This window comes from Mus caroli, unplaced genomic scaffold, assembly GCF_978045245.1.
Source record: "Mus caroli unplaced genomic scaffold, Mus_caroli_1 scaffold_16, whole genome shotgun sequence".
In the NCBI taxonomy this organism is placed as follows: Eukaryota; Metazoa; Chordata; class Mammalia; order Rodentia; family Muridae; genus Mus; species Mus caroli.
The window spans coordinates 56,170,294-56,198,206 of NW_028227271.1; the positions used below are offsets into that span (position 1 = coordinate 56,170,294).

Sequence of the window (27,913 nt, forward strand, 5' to 3'; positions counted from 1 at the left end):
ATGGTTTTAAAAGAGAAATAAGTAACTTAAAGCATTTATGAGGTAAGCAGTTTACATTCTGCTGAGTATAATTTAAGTCTTGATATAAAATGATTACTAGTAGTGACGGAGACTGTAGTTTAAACATAGAAAACCCCTGGCAGTCTTGTAAATCAGAGGAAAACCATGTGGTATATGTTCCAAATGCCCTGCATGGTGCTTTCAAATGACCTGAGGTAACATACTGCAAAATAGTGGTCAAAAATTACTCTCTTTCTTGCCTACCTCCTTTCTCTGCACTCTTCTATGTTTTCTGAGTGAGGGCTAGCAAACACAACAGTAAAACATGTATCTGTTGGCTTACTTTAGATACAGAGAAGGTGCTATTCAATTCTACACTAAATTGGTAGGAGAAGCTTCAGGACCAGTATGACAGAAAATTAGAAAATAAGTCTTGATAATGGCAAAAGAAAAACACGTGAGTTCTGGGTCAACACAGATTATGATAAGATCTGAAATAAGAAGTAGGAATCTGGAATAATATTTTTTGAGAGTTTGAATCCAGTAAATGACGAAGATAATTTGCACTAGATTTAAGGACACACGATGACTCTGTCCTGATTTAGCCTAGTAAAAATATTTAAATGCCTGATATGTGCTCAGTAAATGAAGCTTCATTTCTTCTAAAGAGAAAGAGGTAGGGGTTAGCAGATATGATTCTGTGACCTAAACTACTGCCTACACGCCCTCTTTTTAGATGTAAATTACTCTGAATGCATTATCTGGTGGAAGAGTAAAATGAAATTTGTTACCTCACTGGGAAATTCATCTTACGTTCCTCAAAGAAAATAAAAGACACCTTTTGATTTGGTAGCAAAGGTACATAGGTAGTTGTTTATATTTAACAGTTGCCTATATCCAGATAATATATATTTACTTATAATAATCCCCCTCACAAAAAGCCTACCAAAGCTCTAATAACTTAAAGATGATGCATGTTATATATCTTTATTTTTTATTTTTTTTATTACGTATTTTCCTCAATTACATTTCCAATGCTATCCCAAAAGTCCCCCATTCCCTCCCCCCTACTTCCCTACTCACCCATTTCCACTTTTTGGCCCTGGCATTCCCCTGTACTGGGGCATATAAAGTTTGCATGTCCAATGGGCCTCTCTTTCTAGTGATGGCCGACTAGGCCATCTTTTGATACATATGCAGCTAGAGTTAAGAGCTCAGGGGTACTGGTTAGTTCATGATGTTGTTGCACCAACAGGGTTGCAGATTTCTTTAGCTCCTTGCATACTTTCTCTAGCTCCTCCATAGGGGGCCCTGTGATCCATCCAATAGCTGACTGTGAGCATCCACTTATGTATTTGCTAGGTCCCGGCCTAGTCTCACAAGAGACAGCTATATCTGGGTCCTTTCAGCAATGCTTCCTAGTGTATGCAATGGTGTCAGCGTTTGGAGGCTAATTATGGGATGGATCCCATATAGTAGCCTGGGCTGGCATTTGTGTTCTGTTAGTGTCTGTATAACATCTGTCCAAGCTCTTCTGGCTTTCATAGTCTCTGGTGAAAAGTCTGGTGTAATTCTGATAGGCCTGCCTTTATATGTTACTTGACCTTTCTCCCGTACTGCTTTTAATATTCTATCTTTATTTAGTGCATTTGTTGTTCTGATTATTATGTGTCGGGAGGAATTTCTTTTCTGGTCCAGTCCATTTGGAGTTCTATAGGCTTCTTGTGTGTTCATGGGCATCTCTTTCTTTAGGTTTGCGAAGTTTTCTTCTATAATTTTGTTGAAGATATTTGCTGGCCCTTTAAGTTGAAAACCTTCATTCTCATCAACTCCTATTATCTGTAGGTTTGGTCTTCTCATTGTGTCCTGGATTTCCTGGATGTTTTGAGTTAGGATCCTTTTGCATTTTGTATTTTCTTTGGTTGTTGTGCTGATGTTCTCTATGGAATCTTCTGCACCTGAGATTCTCTCTTCCATCTCTTGTATTCTGTTGCTGATATGCACTCCTATGGTTCCAGATTTCTTTCCTAGGGTTTCTATCTCCAGCATTGCCTCACTTTGGGTTTTCTTTATTGTGTGGCTCCTGCCTGTCCCAGAAGCTGTCTGCTTCTGTGTGCACACACTCACCTGTGCAGACTACTTTTTTGGTGGAGTCCTGGGACCAAGATGGCTCCTGCTGTTCCTGAGGCAAAAGCCTTCCGGGCCGGGTGGACACCTGTCCTCTGGCCAGGGAGGTGGTCGGATGTCTGGAGCCCCAAAAAGGGCTCTGCCTCAGAAGCTCTGTGGCTCCCACCTGTCCTAGAAGCTGTCCACTTCTGTGTGCACACTCTCACCTGTGCAGACTACTTTTCGGCGGAGTCCCAGAACCAAGATGGCTCCCGCCGTTCCTCTGTTATATATCTTATCATGGAAAAACTGATTAAAATTAAATACACTCATTTGTGGCAAATATAAGTACTATTAGACATTACTGTTAATTTAATAAGATGTAGTAATTGAACAAGTTCCACACATATTCCTCTTACTAGGACTTGCTTGTTTGTCTCAATATTTTATTATAATTGGTTTCTATTTTTCTTCCATTTTGTATATGTTGCCAACCTATCTCCTTTAGAACTAAACTTCTGCAATAGTTCATGCCTCTAATTTGTGCTCTCAAATTGTATTATTCATTGAGCAGCCAAAAGAATCACTTTAAACACAGAATATTGATATTCACTGGGCTCTCACTAAAAGTTCACATCTTTTAGAACAAAGATCAAAGGACTTGAAGCATTCTGTAGACTTGAAATTCATCATATTGAATCACTAAGAGCTTCCTTTAGTTAATTTTATACATGGATTTATGTTTGCCTGTCTTCATTTGCTACATTATGATCACATTATTAGTCTTGTTTATTGAACACCCACAAAAAAGTGAAGACATATTGGTGCTTGTGTATTATAAATGTTTAATATACCTGAATATCCTGATACAGGAAATAATCAAGCAATCACTTGTGTAGAGGAAGGCTCCATATTTGTTAGGGTTAATTTATATCCAGATACTGTTGAAGGTGTTTATCAACTATAGGAGTTCTTTGGTTGAATATTTGGGGATGCTTATGTATGTTATCTTATCATGTGTGAATGGAAGTACTTGGATTATAATTTGTATTCCCCTTATGTTAGTTATTTATTTCTCTAGCTAGAACTTCAAGTACTGTATTGGATAGATATTGAGAGAGTGAAGAGCATTGTCTTCTCCATTTTAGGGAAAATGCTTTAAGTTTCTCTCATTTAACTGGATGTTGGCTATTGGTTTGCTGTATATTCCCTTTATTGTGTTTAGGTATGCCCCTTGTATCCACCAGGATGGCAAAGATGAAAGAATCAAAGGATAGCACATGAGGATGTTGTTGTGGAACAAGGGGGGAGTGGTAATATTCTACTGATGGTGGGAACTCAAATTATACAACCACTTGGGAAATCAGTATATATATATATATATATATATATATATATATATATATATATCCTAAAGATGCTCTACCATTCCAAAAGGAGGACATTTGGTCAACTATGTTCATAGCAACTTTGCTCATATTAACCAGAAACTAAAAAAAAAAAAAACTAGATGTCTCTCAACTGAAGAATGAATACAAAAATGTGGTATATTTATACAATGGAACACTACTCAGCCATTAAAAACAAGGACATCATGAATGTCATAGGCAAATGGATAGAACTAGAAAATACCATTCTTAGTGAGTTAACCCAGACCCAAATGGACATGCATAGTATGTACTCACTTATAAGTGGATATTGACCATAAAGTACAGAATAACCATGCTATATTCAAGAGACCCAAAGAAGCTAAATAACAAGGAGGTCACAAGGGAGGATGTTTAAATCTTTTTCAGAAGGGAAAACAAAATAGATACAGGAGATCAGAAGAATGAGGGAACGGGGTAGAAGAGGGGATGAAGAGGTGAACAGGGCAGGGGACACAGAAGATCATAGTGAGGGAGAGCAGGGGAAAAAAGGGAGATCTGCTGTGAGAAGAGGGGGGGATCTCTAGGACAACCTTGTGATGGTGAGAAGCCTGAGGTTCTAAGAGGAGACTCTACCTGATATTTCTAGAAGTGCAGAGAATATGGATGCTGAAGTGGCTACTCCCTGTAGCCAGACAGGACTCCCAGTGGAAGGAAAAAGACAGCAACCCACCCAAAAAGTCAAAATGCATCATGCCTACTATATATGCAAGGACAAAGATAGGGGAGAAACTGAGGAAATGTCCAACAAATAACTGCCACAAATTGAGACCCAACTTATGAAACAGAGCCAATCCCTGACACTATTAATGATATTCTGTTATGCTTGCCCTCTGAGAGACTCCATCCAGCGGCCAATGAAAAGAGATGCAGGAACTCACACCCAAACATTAGATGGAGTTCAGGGAGTTTTATGGAAGAGTTGGTAGAAAGACTCGGGATCCAGAAGAGGACAGGGATTGCACAGAAAGACCAACAGAGTCAACTAACCTGGATCCGTGGAGGCTACCAGAGTCTGAATCACCAACCAAAAGAGTGAGCACAGGCTGAACCTAGGATCCCGGAACATATGCAGCAAATGAGAAGCTTGGTCTTCATGAGGGACCCGCAAATAGCTAGAGCAGGTGTTGTCCCTGAGCTTGTTGCCTACCTGCCTGCCTGTGGATCCCATATCCCTAAATAAAAATCCTTGTCTGGCTTCAGTGGGAGAGGATGTAGCCGTGAGTTGATGTGTGTGGGTAGGGAAGTAGGGGGTGACATCCAGAGAGGGGTGGTTTTCCTTCTTAAGGAGGAATGGGGACAGAACTTGCATGAAAGGGTACAGTGAGGAGAGGAACGCTGAGATTGGGTAGTAAAGGGAATAAGTACATTTAATTTTTAAAACGTGTCTTTTCTAAAATTTATTCTCTCATTAATTGTTGATCATAGTGCCTATACTCTCAGTAATCTATATAAAAAGCCATTTCTTTTGCCAATGCATTCAAGGCTGTTTCCCACTTTTTTCTCTTCTATCAAGTTAAGTGTATCTGGTTTTATGTTGAGGTCTTTGGTCAACTTGAACTTGAATTTTGTGTATCTATTTGGAATCTTCTACTACCAGCCATTCAGTTTGACAAGCACCATTTGTTGAAGTTGCTGTATTTTTTCCAGTTTGACTTCTGGCTTCTATTATTTAAAACAAACAAACAAACAAACAAACAAAAAAACAAACCAGGTGTCCATATATCTGTGTATTGATGTCAGGTCTTCAATTTGAATCCAGTACACAGCATGTCTCTATTTGCTGACACACCATGTATTTATTATTGTTATTATTATTATTATTATTATTATTATTATTATTATTATTATTATTACTATAGCTCTCTAATACAATTTGAAATCTGGAATGATGAGACCTCCAAAAAATTTTTATCGTTCAGGATTGTTTTAGCTATCCTGGGTTTTTGTTTTTCTAAATGAAGATGAAAATTGTCCTTTCAAGATCTATGAAAATAATAAACAAACAAACAAACAAACAAACAAACAAACAAACGTTTTTTTTTTTTAATGTTGAATTGGGTTGAACTGAATATGTAGATTTCTTTTGGTAACATGACCATTAATCCTACTGACTTATGAGCCTGAAAGAATTTTCCACTACTGATAATCTTCAATTTCTTTCTTAAACAACTTGGAGTTATTGAGATATAGGTCTTTCACTTGTTTGAGTATGAGTTATGTTACATTAAGGCATTTTATATTATTTGAAGTTACTGTGAAAGGTGCTAATTTATTTCTTAGTGTATTTGTCATTTGTATATAAGAGAATTACTGAAATTTTTGAGTTAATCTTATATCCAGCCACTTTGATTAAAATATTTATCAGCTGTAAGTGTTCCCTAGTTTCCTGGTGGAATTTTAGGTTCACTTACTTTATACTATCATATTATCTGTAAATAACATTACTTTGACTTCTTCTTTTCTAATATGTCTTATTTTAGTTGGCTTATTGCTCTTCCTAAAAATTTAAATACTACGTTGAATATATAGAGAGTAGACAGCTTCGTCTTGTTCTTGACTTTAGTTAAATTGCTTTGACTTTCTCCATTTAATTCAATGTTAGTTATAAGTTTGTTATAAATTCCCATTATTACGTGCAGGTGTGTCCCTTGTGTCCCTAACCTCTCCAAGACATTTATCATGAAGGGTATTAGATTTTATCAAAAGATTTTTCTGTATCTAGTGAAATGATTATGTGGTTCTTTCCTTTCAGTTATTTTATATTGTGGAATACAGTTATTAATTTTGGTATTTTGAATCATCTCTGCATCGTTGGGATGAAGGTTATGTGATAGGGTAGATTATCTTTTAGATATGTTCTTGAATTTTGTTTTAAAGTAGTTTTAAGGTATCATATTCTTCTTCTTTTTTATTATATATTTTCTTTATATACATTTCAAATGCTATCCTGAAAGTTCCCTATACCCTCCCCCGCCCTGCTCCCCTACCCACCCACTCCTGCTTCTTGACCCTGGCATTCCCCTGTACTGGGGCATATAAAGTTTGAAATACCAAGGGGCCTCTTTTCCCATTGGCCGAATAGGCCATCTTAAAATATTTTATTGAGTATTTTTATATCTATGTGCAAGAAAAAAATAATCTATAATTCCTTCTTTATTGAGTCTTTATATGGTTTATGTATCAGGACAACTGTAGCCTCATAAAATACATTACTCAATGCTCCTTCTGTTCTCTTTCCTGGATTTGGAGTATTGGCTTTAACACTTCTTTGAATACATGGTAGAATGCTATGGTAAAACCATCTACCCCTGAGATTTTTTAGCTTGGGAGAATTTTAATGACTGTTTATATTTTTATAGGAGTTAAAGGTCTATAATTGTTAAACTGATTTTGACTAGACTTTTGTATATAGTACCTATCAGGAAAAATATCTATTTCCATTAGATTTTATAATTTGTTTGAATACAGGTTTTTTAAAGTATATTCATAGACAATATCTAATTTTGTGACCTGTAACCGAACTCTTCAACATGTAAACGTACATTATAAATTTGGTTCTACAGAGAAGAGAGAACATTGTATTTGTCTAGCCATATGCATTTTTGAGCCAATTTTGAAATTTTCTATTCATGCATGCTGATGCTAGTTCCTTGCTATTGTGAATAGTATAGCAATAAATAGATGTGCAATCATATCTATATTAAGGTATAAGTAGATTGCATATTCACTCAAATAGGGAATATTGGTCATTTGGTAATTATACTTTTAGATTTTGGAGAAATGTCTGATTTAATTCTTGCCAATGAACATATTTATAGAAGATTCATCTTTACTTTTAATGCATAACTATATATGTTGTATGTTTTATTTATTTCTTAAAATTTATTACAAATTTGGCCTATTGAATGGAGTCTATAGATGTAGAGCTTATCACCACATTCTGTCTTTCTAAAAGGTATTTCTTATGTTTGTTCAATTGTAGCCTTGGATCCACTGTGCAGTTCTCCTGTGATGAAGATTATGTCCTACAGGGAGCAAAAAGCATTACTTGTCAAAGGATAGCTGAAGTGTTTGCTGCTTGGAGTGACCACAGGCCTGTATGTAAAGGTAAAGAAAACTATTATAATAAGATATTCTGTGAAGATACAGTGATGCTTATGTTTTTTAAATTTGCTCAGCATTAAAAAGAAACTTTAATATATACTCTTTGAATTATCATTATTCTTGTGTTTTTTAAACAAATTTGGAGAGGCTAGGGACCACTGTGTTTTTAATCTAAAGAGTTTTCAAATTAATAATCCTAGAGATTACAGCTGAATCTGAATACATGTAATAACAAGCATTAGAAAATGTCTTTCATCTTTGTAAATAATTCAATTATTTTTCCTATGTGAGTGAAATGGATATTTTAAACCAAATTCCAACTTCATTTGTAGAACTTACCACTTTATAGTGGTAAGGGCTATCACTGGGGAAAAACGTTCAGTTTAACAGAATTTAACCTAAAGCCAAGTAATAATTGGTTACAATTTACACATTACTAGTTATCACAAGTATATCCTCATTCTCCTCTCTCTCCCGCTCTCTCTCTCTCTCGCTCTCTCTCTCTCTCTCTCTCTCCCTCTCTCTCCAGCTCCCTCTCTCTCCAGGTCTCTCTCTCTCTCTCTCTCTCTCTCTCTCTCTCTCTCTCTCTCTCTCTCTCTCTCTCTCTCTCTCTCTCTCTCTCTGTCTCTGTGTGTGTGTGTTCATGTGACTGTGTGTGTATGTGTTTATCTTTGTTCTTACTCCAACTTCTAACATAATTCTTCAAATAAATTATTTCTGTAAAATGAAAGGGCACTTCCTTTTCTATTTTTACCAAATTATGGTTGAAAATTTAATTGACACTATTAACAAATCTTTGTGTGTTATAACATATACATATATAAACATGTTATACATACATACATACACACACATATATATATATATATATATATGAAAATATTTTGAAGGAAAAGTGAAGTCTTTAATATCTAGAGAATAAATGAAATAAAGCGAAGGTAGCCAGATTAGAATACTTCACCTTTTTCAGAAGTAAGCTCATATGCATTAAAGTACTTTTATTATAATTGTTTTCAGACTCCAGTGACCACTTATAGTGTAACACAGTACATTCTGGTAACTCATACAGTTGGCTTATAGAATCCATACCATAAGTTTTAGACACTGAAACTGATGGGCTGATATACTTCGATATAAACCACAATGTTTGCAAGAACCATGCCACAAGGATGAGCATATTCACATATAGCAAGTACTTAGAGCTTTTGCATATAGAAATAAAACCTACTTCTCAAACTCAAACACGAGGCCCTGTGTTTTAACAGAGCATCAAAATAACTATGATTTCATTGAAGACAAGGTCTGAATATCATTACACAATGTTATCTCTTTTTTTAGCTTCTATATTGTCGAACACTCTCCCTACCTTCTGACTGCCTCTTTGCCATCTGGTTTGCTTGTTCCTTTTCCTCTTTATAAAACCTGACTGCTAACTGAAAAACTGTTCTACCCACACTCCACCCCTCCTCTTTTGTCCTAGCTCCCACACCCACTACATTTCTTCAAATAAAAAATTCTTACAAAATTATACAAGCACTCTTTATTATAAACTTTTACTTTTGAGACAAGGTCTTGCTATATATACCCAACTGACCTCAAACTTATTTACACCAGGCTACACTCTCATTGATGTATTAATCCCTTGTGTTGGTCCCTCTAATTTGGCGGTTGCAAGTGTTTATAAGTATGAGCTACAAACCTTTATGAAGCTGTATTTTGAATTCACCTTTTCCATTTCTATTGCTTGATCATGTATCTGTGATTACTTATAATTGCTACATTTCTGCATTTCTTAGCATATCAGTTGTAACTTTTTAGTTCTTACTGGGAGCCTTTTTTAAGTCACCACACCCAGGGGAGTCTTCTTAGATATAATGAGAAAGATGTCAGAATAGAGAAGGGGCATATGTACTAGGTACTATAAAGAGAAAAGATATTTCAGGTCTGGCTAGATATAGAAGTAAAATGTAATAAGAAAAGATTAAAGATGATATTCAAGTGTATATGAATAGAACAATCTTGTGTTGTTAATAAATATGAAGGAACCGAAAATGGAGTTATGTGGGAGGGAATCCACAGTTACTACAACATTGTCACTGCTATTTTTAGCATTCACTATGTGCCAGGCATTATGTTAACAACTGCATATACTTTGTCTCATTTGCTTCTCCAAAAAAAAACTTGATGGAGACATTACCATCTCCATTTTAGAAGTGAAAAGCATAAGGCTGAGAGCAATGCAGCTTTCCAAATCTTAAATGACTGCAACGTTTTGTTTTAAGCATTCTTATAAGATGGGGAAGAAAGCCAGATTTCAGAGCATCAAAAAGGGAAACACAAAGAAAAAAATATAAAACACAAAGTAGTGCACTGTACTCACTTGGTAATTTTGGGCCCGTATAGATTTATTTCCTCTTATCATTTTTATTTTAAAGTTTTATAAGATGGTATGTAATATAATAAAACTAAAATACTTTATTAGTACAATGAAAATTATAGAATTTAAGAACAAGAGTTACATACATCATAGAGTTTCCATTGCTGTGAAGAAACACCATAACCAACACACGTCTTATAAATTACTACATTTAACTTGGACTGACTTACAGTTTCAGAGGTTTATTTAGTTTACAGCTGTCACAGTAGGAAGCATTGTAGCATCCAGGCATACATGGTACTGGAGGAGCCAAGATTTCTATACTTGATTAAAGGGCTGGAGAAATGGCTCAGCAGTTAAGAGCACTGACTGCTCTTCTAGAGGTCCTGAGGTCAAGTCCCAGTAACCACATGGTGGCTCACAACCATCTGTAATGCGATCTGATGCCCTCTTCTGGTGTGTCTGAAGACAGCAACATTCATTTAATATACATTAAATGAATAAGTAAATCTTAAAAAGAAAAAAAAAAAGGAACGAGCATCAAACTTGTTTGTGCCCGACATCTGGGAAAAACAAAACAAAACAAACAAAAACAAAAGCAATAGAGAAGAGGCTGTATTCCATGGGCTGCCAAGCGGTAAGTAGCATTCCACGCTGGGCCGACCTGGAGCACAGAGACCTCAAACCCCACCTCCATAGTGACACACTTTTTCTAACAATGCAATACTTCTTCTTATAATAGTGCCACTTCCCATGGGACAAAGATATGTAAACCTCAACGTACTTCTAGGTACAAAGATATATATCCGTAGTCCAATCATTTAGGTGGTAGGGGCAAGGTGTTGAATAGCTCAAAATCATTGTCAGCTAACTTGGAAGATCTAAGCCAACCTGGGCTATATGATATTCTATCTTAAAACTGAAATAAAAGTTAGATAAAACTAAATAAGAATTTTCACGTAATAGTGTGTTAATTTTTAAACAAAAATGATACTCTGCTGTGTAAAGTATTATAGTTGCCAAACATACAGATATATTGACTTTCGTGTATACAACCATCATACAAACATACACAGAATGTTGTCTTAAAGTATGCATACAACAAGGACACCAAAAATGCATTATATCATAAAACATGTTCAAGCACTTTGTGAAACAAATACAGAATATCCTGCTTCATGGGATCTATCAGTATTCTGTGCTGGCCAACACTCAAGATTAAATTACAGCTATAAAAAATTATTGTGGCTTGTAAGTCATGTGTTTCAAGTATCCTAAAGTTTCCTAATCTTTCTATGTACATTTTTTTTGTAAAAAACAATGTTAAAAGACTTGATTTAATCCAGCAAATTATATTAATGTTCACATGGGAACAAAAGCCAACACATAGAGTTTGCGCCAAATTATGGAATTTAAGATCTATATATAAAGTAAAACAGGAAGATAAACCTTTTTCTTATATTCAAGATATTTATTTCATAAAACTGGATGAATCATGTTCATTAAAGATTGTTCTAAGACTGAAATTACCTGTTCTGTCATTTTTCATAAATGCTACAGTTGTGCACTCATTGGAACGTCCAGAGTGTGTTTTAAATGTTAATGTTGCTTCTCTTGGATCAAACATACAGCCTAGTATCACATATATCCTTAGGAATACGTCTTCTACCATTGTCGACTGGGACATATAAAAACCTATGTATTCAAAAGTCATCTATTGCTACAATTGCATCGTAACTTACATTATTTCTGCAGATCTTTACCATATGTACAAAGATTTACCTGCTTATTGCTTGCAAGGCACACATGTGTATGGCTTATAAGCCATTAGTTGCTACTAGAAACCACTTGCCTTGGTTCTGGGAATAGTAATGGAGAGAACCTGCTGACATAGTAATTGAAGTTTTAAAATGACTATCCACTGTGAGTCTGAATGAAGATCTGTTCTCGAGTCTCATGGGTGCTTGGACAGAATAAATATGCTTTTGTTCTAGAGAGTGCCATAAATAGCACTATTAGTGTACTGTGCCTTTGAGAAATCATTAATATAGTTGCTGTCCTCAAATTGTATGGTTGAGCAATCAAGAAATTGTTATTTTTAAAGGGACATAATTTCACATGGAAAACGGCAAATTATAAACTAAAAGACAGTAATAATTAACATAACTGTGCAAAATGAAATATCATTTTCCAAATAAGGTAAACATATATATATATATATATATAAAGTATTTGCTTTTTTAAAATTATGAAAATAACTGTTTTATTTGAATATACAGTGGATCCACAAAATGAAACTTTTGCACATTATCAGCTTTTACAATGATTGTCATATTTATTTGGATTTCTGCATATTTAGTAAGTGATAATTGTGCGGAGAACCTGTAATATTACTAATTTTAAGGCATTTAACAAATTTCATAATAATACCCTGAACAAATTATTTTGGTGTGCCCAATCACTATTCATTGGGTGGCTCCAAATAGCCAAGAGTTTGAGTTTTACAATACAATGTTACGCATTTGTGAGAATAGTGGGGAAGGTGGGTAGCTCAGAGAAGACAGGGCAAAAAACATCAAGGGAAAGCTGAAGTCCTGTGTGTTGACCTACAAGCCACAATACCACTTCTTAATTACTATATCCAATCTTTCCATAAATTATCTATCCATTAAGTTATTAATTTATTAATCATTTTATTCAACAATAAGCATGAGTGATTATGGTAAAATATATGCTATATGTGATACAGAATATAGAATTTACTATTATTTTGCATTAATGGCAAATCATACTCACAAATCTAAGAAATATGCAGTAGACTATGTTAAAACACCAGGGACAATGATTTGCAATTTTATTTGAGAAAGATTGAAATAATATTGTATGTTGACCAGGCAAAAATATTATGTAAGTCATTTTAAAAATGGGAAATATACCATAATAAAATTCAAAATGTGAGTAACAGCTCTAGGGTATGAGGTGGAGAAAGATGGCTATTTCACTTTTGTAAATTTTGTAAATATATAGGGAGTAAATAGGGATAACAAAATTATATTATAGATCTATGTAAAGTTTGTATGGAAGCCTCCTGACTATGAGTGCTCTATAATCATACTACTGTAATGAGTTCAAGGTTTTTCATTTGGACTACAATATAGCAACATGTAGAAATTAAGTTCAATGTGCAAAGAAACTAATTCTCTTTTGTACTGGAAATAAAAAAAAATGCTGTATTTAGTTCTATAAATTATTTCATGTCACATTCAGAATGAATGTTTTTTAGATGTCAATACTCTGTCCACTTAAAAGGGTCCTATGATATCACTATTATGTCATTACAATAGTTATATCCAAACTGAAATTCTGCAAAAGTGTTCTGTAAGGCATCAGGCTGTGAAAATCCTCCTTCTACTACAGATTGCCATCTGACCACCAAAACCACCCAGGATTCATGTCTACATTTATTTATTTAACTCTGCATACATTTCATAGAAGACAATTACTGCTTCAGTTTTTCTTTTTTTTTTTTTTTAATTTATGGTGGATCTGTCATTAAAAGGTAAAGCCAACTAACCGTAATCTTTTCATCTGTCACATTTCACACCCTTATTCTATGACCTTCAAACATATACTATAGTATACTTACCACCTTAATCCACAAACACACAGACACAGACAGATAGGTGGACAAACACATACTCACAGGCATGTGTGCATGCGCATGCACACACACATGCACACTGCACACACAGACACACATTTCTAAAGTGCTTAGAGTTTAAGTGAAACTGCTTTAGTTATCAATGTGGTTTATTGATCCATTTGTATCAGATTCAACAAAAATATCCAAGCAAGGTTTAATTAATCTCTTCATACACAAATGAGAACTGTATGAAAATTGCTGAAAAAACTAGTATCTATGATCGATCAGCTGTGGAGTCCTTAAGACATTTTTCGTTGTGTTCTCTTGCATTCTGTTTGTATTTGTAATGCTTGACCCACTGGCCATTATGTAAAATTTCTGTGCTAATTGCAGACATTAAAAAAACACTTACTCAATATTGTTATAAATTTTCTTAAATTATATTAAGTAATTTGAGAAATCAGAAATATAGTCATTGTAAGCCTGAATAGTTGACCCAATAGAATGCTTATTGGGAAATACAGTTTAACAAATTGACCAAGAGCAATGCAGAACCATCTGAAGTTTATCAACCAGATACACACATAGCAGGTGTTTTCCTGTAGCCATTATCCATGCTATCATCATTTCATAGAATATTGTTACAGTTGAAAAGATGCATAATAAGGATGATATTAGCGACTAATAGAGTGACATATGGTAAAGGAGATAGACAGATGGTGTAGATATGAAAGTTTATCACACATTTGTTTCTTACTGGTTGTTTTTTCCTTCTAAAAGCAGTAATTTGAGTTTTAACATATAATTTAATCGACACATATAATTCACAATGCACTGTCAAAAGGCAGTTTTGTCTCACATACTATTTGATAGATATGAATTGTGGTGCACTTGTCAATTTCTTACACATCACTATTAATTTAAAACTTTAGATTACCTAAATATATCTTACATTTCAGTACATCTCTTCATATGAGGATTCTTTGATATGTTAGTAAATTATTAGAAAATATATAAACTAAAACTAAGTAGCTCTGATTTGGTATATGGAGAGATTTCAGTCATGATCAATAGGAAACTTTCAATTTCCAAGTCAATTACCTTTTGAAAGCATAACCTTGCTTATTTGCTTTTCCTTTTTTAACTCCAGTTTGTTAATTTATAAATAATTAAGGTAGATACAGAAAATGATCACCATGGTTTCCTCCTGTGTTGAACTCCAAATATTTTCACGATCATGTGTTAATTTTCTGGACTCTTATACTCAATATGATTATCATTACTTCAAAAGTCTTTCTTAAGTTCTCAACGCAGGTCTCTGTCTCAGATCTTGAAACACAGAGGCAATAATACATTTGAAATGTGTTATAAACTATTTATCAGAGTGTATTTTAGTGTGCCTTGGTATTGTGGTATATATATTTGTTTTTAAATCAGACAAATATCGTATTTATTTTGTTCCAAACTTTTTGTTGTTATTCAAAGTAACCAATCTTAATTTATATTGTATGAATATTTTGAAACTCATTTATCACAAAATTATGACTTAATTTCAGAATTAATATAGTTTTGTATCTTTACTTATCAAGACAATCTTGCCTTAAATGTAGTTTTGAATGTGTATCATAAAAAAAACACTAAGGTTATACTCTGAGCTTGGAATATGCTAGTAATATTATAGATTTAAAATTTTAAAAAAATGAACATTTTCATAATTTTGAGAGTTTTATATATCATTACTATATTTACATAATTCCCTCTTCCTCTCATCCCTTCAACTCTTCTGGTCTGCCCAACTCCCTCTAAAATTCATGGCCTCTTACTTTTTCTTATGATTATTTTATATACATGCAGTGTATAAAATATACATCATATGTATATACTCGCATTTATGAATGAACCCAATTAAGTTTCTTTATTATTGCTCATATATCTGTGTGTTTGTGTTTCTGTGTGTGTGTGTGTGTGTGTGTGCACGTGTGTTTGTGTCTGTGTGTACATGTGTGTTTGTGTCTCTCTGTGACTGTGTCTTTGTGTGTATATGTGTGTATGTCTGTTTGCATGTCTGTATGCATATGTATGTGCCTGTGTGTGTACACATTTGCATGTATATGCCCGTATGAGTGTGCACATATATGCATGCCTGTGTGACTGCATTGGTGTGTGTGTGTCTGTGTGTGTGTGTGTATGTGCACTTAGAGCTTCTTCAGTTGGATTGTATAACCTTTAGGGAACTAGCCACCACAGAAGACTTATTCCTGCTCTTTCAGTAGCACTGATTGTTCTCTTCATCTAGGAATAGGGTCTTCTAGGATTTCCCCACTTTCTGTGGCTTGTCTGCTGATGAAGGCACTGTTCAGATCTTGCTTAGGTGATTATATTGCTGAAATTTCATGGTTGGAGTATCTCTGTCATATACAAAAGACATTTGCTTGTTGAAGATTAGTGGTGACCTGGATCTTATGTTATTCTCATTTCCTCTTCAGAGATATCCCATGGCACCTAGTGATAGCAGTTGGAATGTAGATGTTAGCTTTGATCACCCAGACGTTTGTTTTTCTCTGAATTTGATCAATTGTACTTATATAATATTTTTAGTCAACTCCAAAAAGAAATCCATTTCATAGGGGAGAGAGCTGCAGAACTAGAAGATTGATATTAATATGAATTCCAAGAGAATTGGAGTAAGAAACAACATATAAAACAATTTCTTTTTAATGTTTAACAAACACAAGTTTTAAACAGTTAAGGTTTGATGTTTAGTGGAATCAAAATAAAATGTATTAAACCTGTAGGAACACAATTGAGGACATTCATAGGTATCACAGGCTTTTAGAAATAGTTTTAGAAACAGTTAATAATTTATTTAAGCCGTTGTTAATTTATCTAGAACTGCAATTTTCTGAATTGTAATATATTTTAAATTTTATTTTGAGGTGATAATATAATTGCAACATTTTTTGCTTTTCTTTCTTCCATTGAAACCCCCACATGTGCACTTCCTCACTCATCATTAAATTCATAGTCCCCAATTTGTGTATGTGTGTGTGTGTGTGTGTGTGTGTGTGTGTGTGTGTTAATCTGAGAAGGAACAATAAAATGCTAGCAAACTATGTACAGGAAATTTGAGTTTTTAACATTGAAATGACATCTTTTCTTTGTAGTGCTTCTTTGATATAATTTGAAACTCTATGGTAAGCAATACATTAATCTTTGGGTTTGGTGAGTGAACATGCTATTATTTAGTAAGAAACACCAAGAGAGAATCAATTACTTTTCTACTTTTTTGAAGACATAAGAAGGTGGAAGAACTCAAGATGTGAAACAAGCCTGCCTACCTTCTCCATTGTTTGAAAAATATAACTTTAGAGCTCTTTGTGTTTAAAGCAAAAGAAATTGAATATATTCTGTATTCTAGAATATATAGTGCTTTGTAGGTTTACAAGCACACACGCACACATACACACACACACACACACACACACACACACAAGAATATAGGAAATGTAAAAGCCTGAAAACCTGAGAAAACATATATAAGAGAAAAGGAATAGGTAAACGCATTATTGAGAAAGGTAAATTTTTAATTTTCTGGAATTGGAATTTTTACAAACACTTGTTTTTCATAGAATTTATTTCACTTTTGGGCCTTTTCTTGTGCTAAGGAATGAGGAATGTTCTGGGGCTTTCCTAGACTTCTACTTTTGTGAAAGTATGTAGTGAGCAGTCAGTCAGCATGCAGTAACTGGTGTATAGCAAACACAGTCACTGATATTAGAATAGGACAATAAATCTTTTGTTTACCACTATACTAGATTCAATGCCTGAATTGCAGACTCAAATTGAACAATTCATGCCCTTGAGTAATTTACAATTTTATTGAAAATACTCTACATTCAGAATGAAACAATGGGAGAGCATCGGTAAAACAAGTGAGGCATGATTATACTGTCAATATTTAAGTTATGCAGACACTTCAAAACAGACAAAAAGAGAATGGCTCCATTAACCTTCCAAAAGTAAATTCAAGGAGCCATGAAAATAATACTTAGTCATTTTATCTCTTAGTTATTACTATATATTGCCTTATTTTAAAAACAATTTGTTTCAGCAACACTGATATTTAGGTGCAAATTAATACTAATTAAAAGAGAGAAAAGATGAGTTTTCATCTTCATGGGAATCAGAGATGTGGATTACAATGGAATTAATTATAAAAAATAGCAGTAACAGAAGAGTAAAACTTACCACGTATCATGAATGGGGCTTCAAAACAGACACATAACCACTTTGCCTAGAATTCAAGAAGAGGTAGAAAGATATGGAAATATGTCAAGGTAAGAAACATTGAGTTTGGTCACATGAGCATCAGAGAAATGTTGGTGAAAGGGAGAGAGGCATAGAAGGATGGATGAATTGACTGCAAATGCCCTTATGTTCTATTGTGGTGAAAGGGACATGCCTGTGGAAGTTCATGATTTTTAGCATTGGTCCTCAGATGGTGAACTGTTTTGGGAGGTTGTGGAACCTTTTGGGCATGAAGCCAAGCTGGCAGATTTAAGGTTGTAGGAATGGGCCCTTATGCACCAGACACCATGTACTGAGAACATTTTGCCATACTTTTGGCCATGATAGACTTTATACATGTTAACCAAAATGTCCTTCTTTCCTTCTAGTTGTTTCTGGCTGAGATTTGGTCACAGAAAAATTAGAATAATCAACCCATGTATAAATGCAAATATTAGGTTTTATCTTGGGAACATAAGATAATTTCCTTTGCTTTTTGACACAACAGGTTATTATTCTAGTAGAAAGATCTTAAAACCTTTTTTTCAAATGTTATTATATCCAATAAAAGGCTACATAGTAGGCATAGGAAAAGAAGGATCTAAAATGGCAAAGTTCCTGTTTACAGAGAATTTATTATCAATAGTAGGATTTAAAATGAGCAAGCAATTATTTTAGTTCTTAATGAATTTGGATAATAGGAGTTCATTGTATATTATTGTACACATTAGCCATGTATTCTTCCTTTGGACCATATCACTTATGGTCCAAACATATATTTGATACAACCAGTATACTGGTTCAAGGGTGTTTCACACAAATTATACTAGTACATGGGTATTTGTTAGAAATGGTAGAGAATCATTTCTATAGGAGGAAGCACCTAGGCTGAGTGTTAAAGTTATAAATAATTGTGGTTAATGTGAAGGTAAATAGAGGATGACAAGAAAACACCATATAGATGTAGTAATATTTTAAAGACATAAACTATCAGGAGCAATAAGGTACTTTAAAAACAATTTTGATCATTTGGAATATAGATGTTGACTATTTCAATGAATACCATAGAAATATCCTTTTGTATTCTGAGCCTTAAGTTATTGATAATTTCAAATAATATTGAGTTGTTTCAGCTCTTAAAATTTGTGGTTATTAAACCTTTATTACATACCTTTATTACATACTTCTTGAAATGTTACTTGGCTTTAAGAATGAAATTATATAATTTATAACAACATGACTTAACTTGGAAATCATCCTGCTAATTAAAATATGCCACCAAATAAGACAAAACAGTGTGAGCTCTTTTACTGGTAGAGTATAAAAACTGATCTCAAATAAGCATAAAGTAAAAAATGATTGCAAAGTGCAAGCTATTAGAGATCATGGTAAGATACTATTCAAATAGGACTGATATATTCTAGAGGTATAATGTATTGGCATCGTAAGGGATACTTAGAGTTGCAGTTTAATAATAAAATATTCACCTATCTTAAGTCTAAGTCACTTTGCTGTGGTGGATGATCTGACAGTCTGAGTTTTTCTGAGGCCAGTTCCTGGTGCATAACACCTCGTCTTAAAAATGGCAAGGTATAAGCCGGGCGGTGGTGGCGCACGCCTTTAATCCCAGCACTCGGGAGGCAGAGGCAGGTGGATTTCTGAGTTCGAGGCCAGCCTGGTCTACAAAGTGAGTTCCAGGACAGCCAGGACTACACAGAGAAACCCTGTCTCGAAAAACCAAAAAAAAAAAAAAAAAAAAAAATGGCAAGGTATTAAGTACAGGATTAATTGCTAGAGACTTTCCCTCTTGTCCATATGCCTCTTTCTTGTCAGCCTAGGGAGATGTTTGGAGCAATAAACTTCTATGGAACCAGGAGAAGAGAGCCATGCTCACAGAGGGAAAAACTTTTACACAAGCAAATATGGATTAAACTCATAAATTCACATGCAGGTTTATGCTTACACATTCATACATATCCACTCAAAGCAGCTGGGCTCAGCTTACACAGTTACTTCATAATTCCATACTTACACATACACAGAGCCATACCTACATATGTATATGGTACAAAAGACCAAGGGCCAGTGCAGAAAGAACTCACTCATTCTGGATGAAAACAGAGCTCCAATCTTTGCTGAATAAAGACAGAAAAAGCTTCTACCCTTTTACTGCTAAATAAATTAAACCCAAGTCAGTAAAAAGAAAGCTTGTCCTCTTTAGTAAGATTAAGTCTGCCTTGCTATTAAGAAAAGGCCATCAATGGGAGGAAAGGCCCTTGGTATTGCGAAGGTCATATACCCCAGTAGAGGGGAATGCCAGGGCCAGGAAGCAAGAGTGGGCTGGGGAGCAGGTACGGGGAGGGTATAGGAGGCTTTGTGGATAGCATTTGAAATGTAAATGAAGAAAATATATAATAAAAAAACTATAAGAAAAAAGAAAAAAAAAAGAAAAGAAAAGGCCTGTTCTGCCCCATGGTAAGGAGAAACATGCCCACCCCTTCTGATCTCTCTGCAGCATCTTCTTTTTTCCTCTTCCCCTCTCCATTTTGAATATTGCTCTCTTATTTTTTTAAGTTGCCTTATAATTTCTAAAATATTCCACTCTGCATTCTCCTTTTAATCTTGCTCTCTTCTCCTGCTCTGATGTAACCATGCACTTGCTCCCAATGCCTTACTCCCAGTGCTTTACTCCCAATGCTATGTTGCCAATGCTATGCCCTCCAATGTTATTTCTTCCTAACTGTCCTAGTTTTTTGTAACTTTTCTAGGAGAATAGATCACATTTTTTTCATGCATCCATTTTTTTCTACGAAAGTTCACTAAAAGTTCAAACATGAATTCAAATCATAAACTGATTAAGAAGTTTACAAGAGAATGTTTACATGCATATCCATTAAATATAAATATCTGGCTAAATATTCATTATCTGTCACTACAGGTTCATGGAGTGTTAAAAAACATAATTTTTGTGATTAAGTTATTAGTGAAGTTTTGTATAGATAAACCACCAAGTCGATATTTTTTTCTTCTGTCCTTGCACCTATAGTAAATCCTTAGTTTGCTTTTTATGACCTTTGGTTAATTGTTTTACAACCTTTTGGAATGTGCTCTAAGTTGTAGATTCATCCTCCTTGTTACCTCAGAAGTAATCAAAGACTGACAGAGTTCTCTTTGCAGTTTTGACATCAGAAAGTACTTAATGGCAGTCCTATTATAAAAGAGCTTAATAATTACTAACATAATTTTAGGAATTCTTATAGGATCATCATTAAGAGCTAAGATGTCATCTATTTGTCTATATAGCATCACTACAAGACAGAAAATCTTTGTTGCTCTGCAGAAATATGCTCAAATGGGTGGGCTAATACTAGTAATTGATATATATAAACAGGAAAAGCATATTAATATCAGGAACCTTTCCTAAAATAAAATTCTTCTTGACCTTGCCTAAAGAAGCAATTTTGTCATTAACTTTAACATTCCACAGCAGAACCATCTCAGGAATATCACCTGCTATTTTTTAACTTCTCCTTGATGGCTTCTGGCAGGGAAGCTTTGCAAGGGAGTTGGAACTGTAGCTAAATTTGATATGAGCAGAGGGGTAAGGGAGGTCAGTGGGTATTAGGTCTCAAAATACGATTATATCCTAAGGATTCCACATAGCCATGTGTTCCTCATTGCTAGACACACATTATAATTACCCGGAGAGCTTTTAAAATAAGAAACCCATGTCTGAAGCCAACCTCTTACCAATTAAATCACATCTCTGGAGGATAATTCAGTAAGCACCACCCTTTCTGTAATAAATCAATTCATTTAACTTCATCAAGGATTCAAAACACAAAATAAAATGATCCTGCTTCTTAGGCAGTCTCTCAATTATTCCCAAGGAGGAATGCATTCACTAGCATGCTATTTGGAACCCTTAGTTACTTCTGTAATGCTCCCTCTGGACAGATTAGCAAAATGGACTTTTGTTGCACCAGATCACTGATCCAAAGCATCAGTTCCCTCTTCCTTTTCTTGCTGAAAGCAACCCAGGTGGTGAGAGCCTTATGCCTCTGTATGTTCACTGTCAAGAAGGATCTCATTTAATGTACAACAGGAGGTACAAGGTGAAGTGGGAAAGATTTTCTTTTGAAATATGTATTTTGAGAAAAGAATCGAAATGGGGTCAGACCTAAAAGATACACATATAATTTGTACATGTCATTCTTCTTGACCACCTTTAGCTTTTTCAGTCCAAGGAACCAAGGCTAGAATATTTCAGTTTACATCATGGAGATGATTTTTGAAGTATGGGTTTTTAGAGTGTAAAAAATAATGGGAACAATTTTTTACTCAGTATTTTCAAGCCCCCTTTTTCTTGTTATATGCTATGAATTAGACATATACATTATGCAGCCCTTGTTATAACTACTTGTTTTTATTTTAAAACAAAACATACATTTTTATAACTATGAAGAATGACTAGATATAGTTCAGTACAATGGCCCTTGCCTGTGTTTGATTGCCAGAGCCAATATGATGGAGTAGATAGAAAACTCCTGCAGATTGCCCATTGATCTCTTTATGTACACTGCTGCTTAGGCACCAAGACATGTCCCCTGCCCTCCCACACTATGGAAACATTTAATATTACTTTTCAAATTGTTGTAAACATAACCTGTAAATCTATCTTTTATTAGCCTGATAAAATTGTCATCTCAGACATCTACTGCTAAATAAGTTTACCCTTTCTACATCTTTCTGAACTATGGCTGGTTCAACTCAATTGTTCCATCTTAAACTTCTCTACGCTGTCTAAATCAACCTGGCTTCTCTCAGCTTCTCACTGAATTGCTCTGCTGCTCAAACTAACTCTGGCAATTTGGTCTCATCTTCTGACTCCTTCTTATTGTCTGGATTCAACTGAATGTGCTGACCTGTTGTGAAGTACATGAACTCACTAATGAACTCGTATCCACTGCACTAACTCTCAACTTACTGAACAACCAATTCCACTGCACTTAACTCAACTAACTGAATAGAACTGACTGAACTCTACTCTGAACTGAGAACCTGATCATCTCTCCCTGCACTACTCTCAAATAGCTTTCCTCCTGATAATTGAGTATATCCTATCTCTGACTCATTCTACAAGGTATTTCTCTGATTTGCCACATTGACTGCCTCTCAATTAGATACCATAGTTTGGGATTAACTACAAAATGATTCCAGCCAGAGGGTTCAAAGGTATGTAGTAAGAGCATGTTTGTATTCCAGATGGATAACACAGACCTAAAAGGTTTTTGGATGTGATAAGAGTAGCCATGTTGCTGGATTAAAACTTCTACACATAATAGTGAGGCCACTGGGATAGAGTGGGGAACCAAAAGGATAAGTACAAGACTGAAAAACTTGAGCATTAAAAGGTCAGAGTTCTTTACACACATTAATTATAAGTGTTATAATGGAAATTTGTAGAAATAATTTCTATTTACAATGGCCTAGGGATAAGGTGTATTATGCAATAGACTAGAATTGAAACTATGCAAGGGCATAAAGCCCTTGCCCCTGACTTCTAAGAATAAGCCAATCTTAGGCAGGGTAGATTTTTATCCCAGTTGTAAACACTGTCTGGTTCCTGTATGTGTGCATTCCTCTGTTTTTTGTAAAGAGTCATTTTGCAATGAGCAACCTCGATGTACCTTGGATGACCTTAATGTATCGCTTAACTTCCTTGTTTTCTTCTGTAATATAAGTCTGATGCTCACTTTGAGAAATTACTCTGATTTTAACACACACACACACACACAAAGAAAAAAGAAAGAATTTCTAGAAGCAACATACTACTACAAATTTTTAAACTAAATCAGATGGTCAATATGCATGATTGGTATTTTTTTCTCTTTTTCTTTGCTATTATAATAGTAAATGTTGTTATATTGGATAAAGTACTTTTTATCATTTCTGGTAAAAGAAATACCATTTCGGAGGATTTCATATATGTTTTAATATACAGTTTCAATGTGATACTCTGGACTTACTTGAAATTGGCTAATGATTATAGTTAGGCTTAACCTTGAATAAATGTCAATTTCAATGTTTAAAGAATGAACATTATTTTCTTGAAGAGTCAGCAATTATGTCTTTATCCTGACAACAATCATCTGGTGGAACTGTAGCAAGTAATTATTAAAAATCAAGTCATGTTATCACTGGCTTAGTGCCAGAAACAGAAGTCTCCCCATTCCCATTGCTATCCCCATGCAGCAGTACCCCAAGTTTCCAAGGTTAGCTGGGGGCACACTCTTGCCAACCCATGCTCCCCTGGAGCTCAGTCCTTGCTAAATCTTCCTGTCCAAAGCCCTGCCAAATTCCACCCCAGCTATGTTCTTTCTCTCTGTTCTACCTGCGATGCCTTGAAATGGAAAACAGGCAATCTTAGTTTAGAATCAACAGGCAACACAACCACTGGGCACAGAATCTATTGTCCTAAACCCATTAACTCTTCTATGTTAGAAAATATGTAGCAGATGATTGCCTTGTTGGGCATCAATGGGAGAAGAGCCCCTTGGTCTTGTGAAGGATTAATGCCCCAGTATAGGAGAATAAGAGAATAAGGAGGCAAGAGTGGGTGGGTGGGTGGGTGAGCACCCTTATAGAAGCAGGGGGAGACAGAATAGGACAGGGGGTTTCTGGAGAGGAAACTGGGAAAGGAGATAACAAAGGATATTCAAAGGATAACATTTGAAATGTAAACAAAATATCCATTGAAAAAAGAAAGAAAGAAAGAAAGAAAGAAAGAAAGAAAGAAAGAAAGAAAGAAAGAAAGAAAGAAAGAAAGAAAGAAAGAAAGAAAGAAAGAAAGGAAGGAAGGAAGGAAAGAAAGAAGGAAAGGAAGGAAGGAAGGAAGGAAGGAAGGAAGGAAGGAAGGAAGGGGAAGAGAGAGAGAGAGAGAGAGAGAGAGAGAGAGAGAGAGAGAGAGAGAGAGAGAGAGAGAGAGAGAGAAAGAGAGAGAGAGAAAGAGAGAGAGAGAGAGAGAGAAAGAGAGATCCCAGTCTACATGGTGCCTCTTTTTGCTCCAGCCTCACCATCCAAAAAGGGCTGTTCCTTCCTCCTGTGTTCCCTCTTCCTCTCTTGCAGTGAGAAGTCCAACCTCCTCCTCACCCAATGATTGGGTTCTTGAGGTCTTTATTATCCAAACAATTAATTAGGAGAAAATTCCTCTACTGGGGCATTCTGAAACAGTTGTTTTATCTACTAATACCTCACAACTCTCTCATTTCTTTGAATCAACTACTAATTTCTTAGAAAAATATTACCAGTAAAATAATTTAATCCACAAACATGTTAGGCCCTGCTAATTAAGGTTGGAGTCTACCATTGTTCCTGAAATTCTCACCCTCTGTCTATTGAATATCACATAGCCTTGGTGAGATTACAAGTTCTATTTCCTCTTTTCCACTCCCACATAAGTACCTGTCCAACAAGAACCTGGGATTCCTGGAATGCATCTCCATATGCAAAAGAGGCATTCACTGAACTTTAAAATGCTGGCCAGTGATTTTCATTTACCCTGAAAACTCCTTTCCAGCCTCCAAGGTCCATATATATCCCAGGTTTACCTCCTAAAGTTTATGTGCACAAGCTGTTTCATTGAATACTCTGTGAGACACCTGCTTCATTGTATGTCATCTAAGAGCTGTAGCACTGAGATCTCTGGAGGAACATGTCCTCCTCTGACCCCAACCCTGTAGGAACAACATTACTATATTTTAGAAAAAAATATACATTGTATTCTAATCATAATTTCCCTTCTTCTATCTCATCCAAAATCCTTTCAACATCATCACACATTTAGCTACAAACCTTCTTTCCTCCACCCTGTCTCTCTTTTAGAAAACAAGCAATAAAATAATAAAAATGCTAAAAAGGGGGAAATCACAAGAAAGACACACATACCCACAATACACACACACACACACACACACACACACACAAACTAACAAAAAGACAAAGAAACCTTATATGTACAAAATTGGAAATCATGATATACAAGCAAGGACAAATAAGATTTTTTTTAAAAAATTGCCACATAAAAAAGCAATATGAGTTTAAAATAATTCACAAAAGTACCAGTGAGTTTGTTTTGGATTGGCCATCTACTAGCTAGATGCCCTTAACTGGTTTCTTAACTAGCTAGAGAGCTGGAGAAAACTAATGAAGACGCTATCTCCAAATAAGAACTTTTTGCAAATGGTGCTAGTTTTTAGTCTTACTATTTTCATTATTTGATCTCAAAAAATTGATAATAGTAGTAGTTTTTATAAACTTTTTTCAATTGTTTTTTTTTTGTTTCCTATTAGGTAAAGTAGCCTATTAGTGTGAAACCTATGAGAATATAATTTATTTTAGAAGTATAATACTTAAAGGAAAATGGTGAGCCTTTTAAGAGAGGGTTTTTGAATTCTTAGAAAAGCAATTTAATAAAATATAAGAAAATATTGAATGCTTGCCAGCTACAAATTTATATTTTTGCAAGGCAATCAGTCACTTGTGCTAAGACCAAATGGATAAATAAGTGAAGTTATAAAAGTATTCTAGTGGTCAAAAGGCAAGTACATACTGATACTGAGCATGCATATGAACTATGTTGCTGAAATTTGTAAGGATGACAAATACTGGAAATAGAAATGCACAAATTTTAAAAATACTTTTTATAAAGAAAATAAAGGAAGTATTTATGTGTTTATGCTCCCCCATTTCTCTCTGTATGTATCTGTATATTTATATAATCATTTTTAGTATGTATAGAGAAAGACAACGATTTAGTTATCTTCAGATTGGGGAGTGATTTGTGGTGTTTCAACTATAGAACTTGTCAGAATAACAGTAGAGTCTTTAATTATGGAAAGTAGAAACAGTGTGCAATGAAGTTCCCCAAATATGAACTAGATACGCTTTTTTAAAAGGTATTTGTTTAGGTGTTATCTTTTGGTTCAATAGCATGTATATCCTCTATTATTGACTTTTGTTTTGCTTATCATTTGTAGAGTGTTCATATATATAAAATTTCTGTTCTAAGACAACATTCTCCCCTTCTTAGTCTCTGTATTTATATCTTCTCTGCATTCACCATTTTATTATTTATCCTTTTCTACAAATTTCATTAATATTTTTCTTCAACATGTAAATATTGTGTTCTAATTATTGTATCTACCTTACTTTATTACTTTCTCATTCTTGTCAACATTGGTTCATCCATAAAATTTCCTTTCCTTGATTCATTACTATTGATTTTGTTTTATGGTTCATTTTGTTTGACAGCAGCCATCTGCATGATTATTGGATTGTAATTATCTATTAGAGACTGGAAGAATCATCAGTGATGACACAGATAAAGGAAGGCAATAACTTCCTCTCGCTGAATCTCTCCATAGCAAATAATATCACAGAAAAGCATGGGTCTTTCTGTAAATTCCCTCCATCTATGGACAGGGCATATCCTTGTACAGACTCAGTACAAGCTTCCAAAAAGATTAAGGTGAACCTGCCAAATAAATCACCTCTGTTAAAACACCTTTCAGAAAGAATCCAAGGACCTGGCTCGATCCAGAGGACCCATGGTGGAAGACAAAATCTGACTATAGTTAACTCTCATCTGCCTCCTCTGAGTATGATATGGTTTGCACACACACACACACACACACACACACACACACACACTACATATGTACACACTCAGATATACACTAAAAATAATAAATAGAATTGAACTAAATATTGTGTGACATTTTGGAACTTCAAAGCAGCTCCCTGGGGATCTTTTTGAATTTATTATTTTTCGAATAATGTCCAAGAGCTCCTAACAGTTCTAAATAAGAAGATATTACCAGGTTCAACATTATCTTCATGTCACTTTAGTGAAGTGAAGTCTAGATTTTAGTGTTTATTCTGATGATATTTTTGAGTATTATCTTA

General features: G+C 34.7%; 1 protein-coding gene across 3 annotated transcripts in view; it reads left to right on the top strand.

The window, feature by feature from the left end:
- Csmd3 (CUB and Sushi multiple domains 3) overlaps positions 1 to 27,913 on the top strand; it is a 1,262,970-nt gene that overhangs the window by 523,030 nt on the left and 712,027 nt on the right. For all 3 annotated transcript variants that reach the window (XM_029469819.2, XM_021183659.3, XM_029469820.2), the window contains one exon: positions 7,519 to 7,643. In XM_029469819.2, the coding sequence (XP_029325679.1) occupies positions 7,519 to 7,643 (125 nt within the window). The remainder of the gene's footprint in view (positions 1 to 7,518; positions 7,644 to 27,913) is intronic.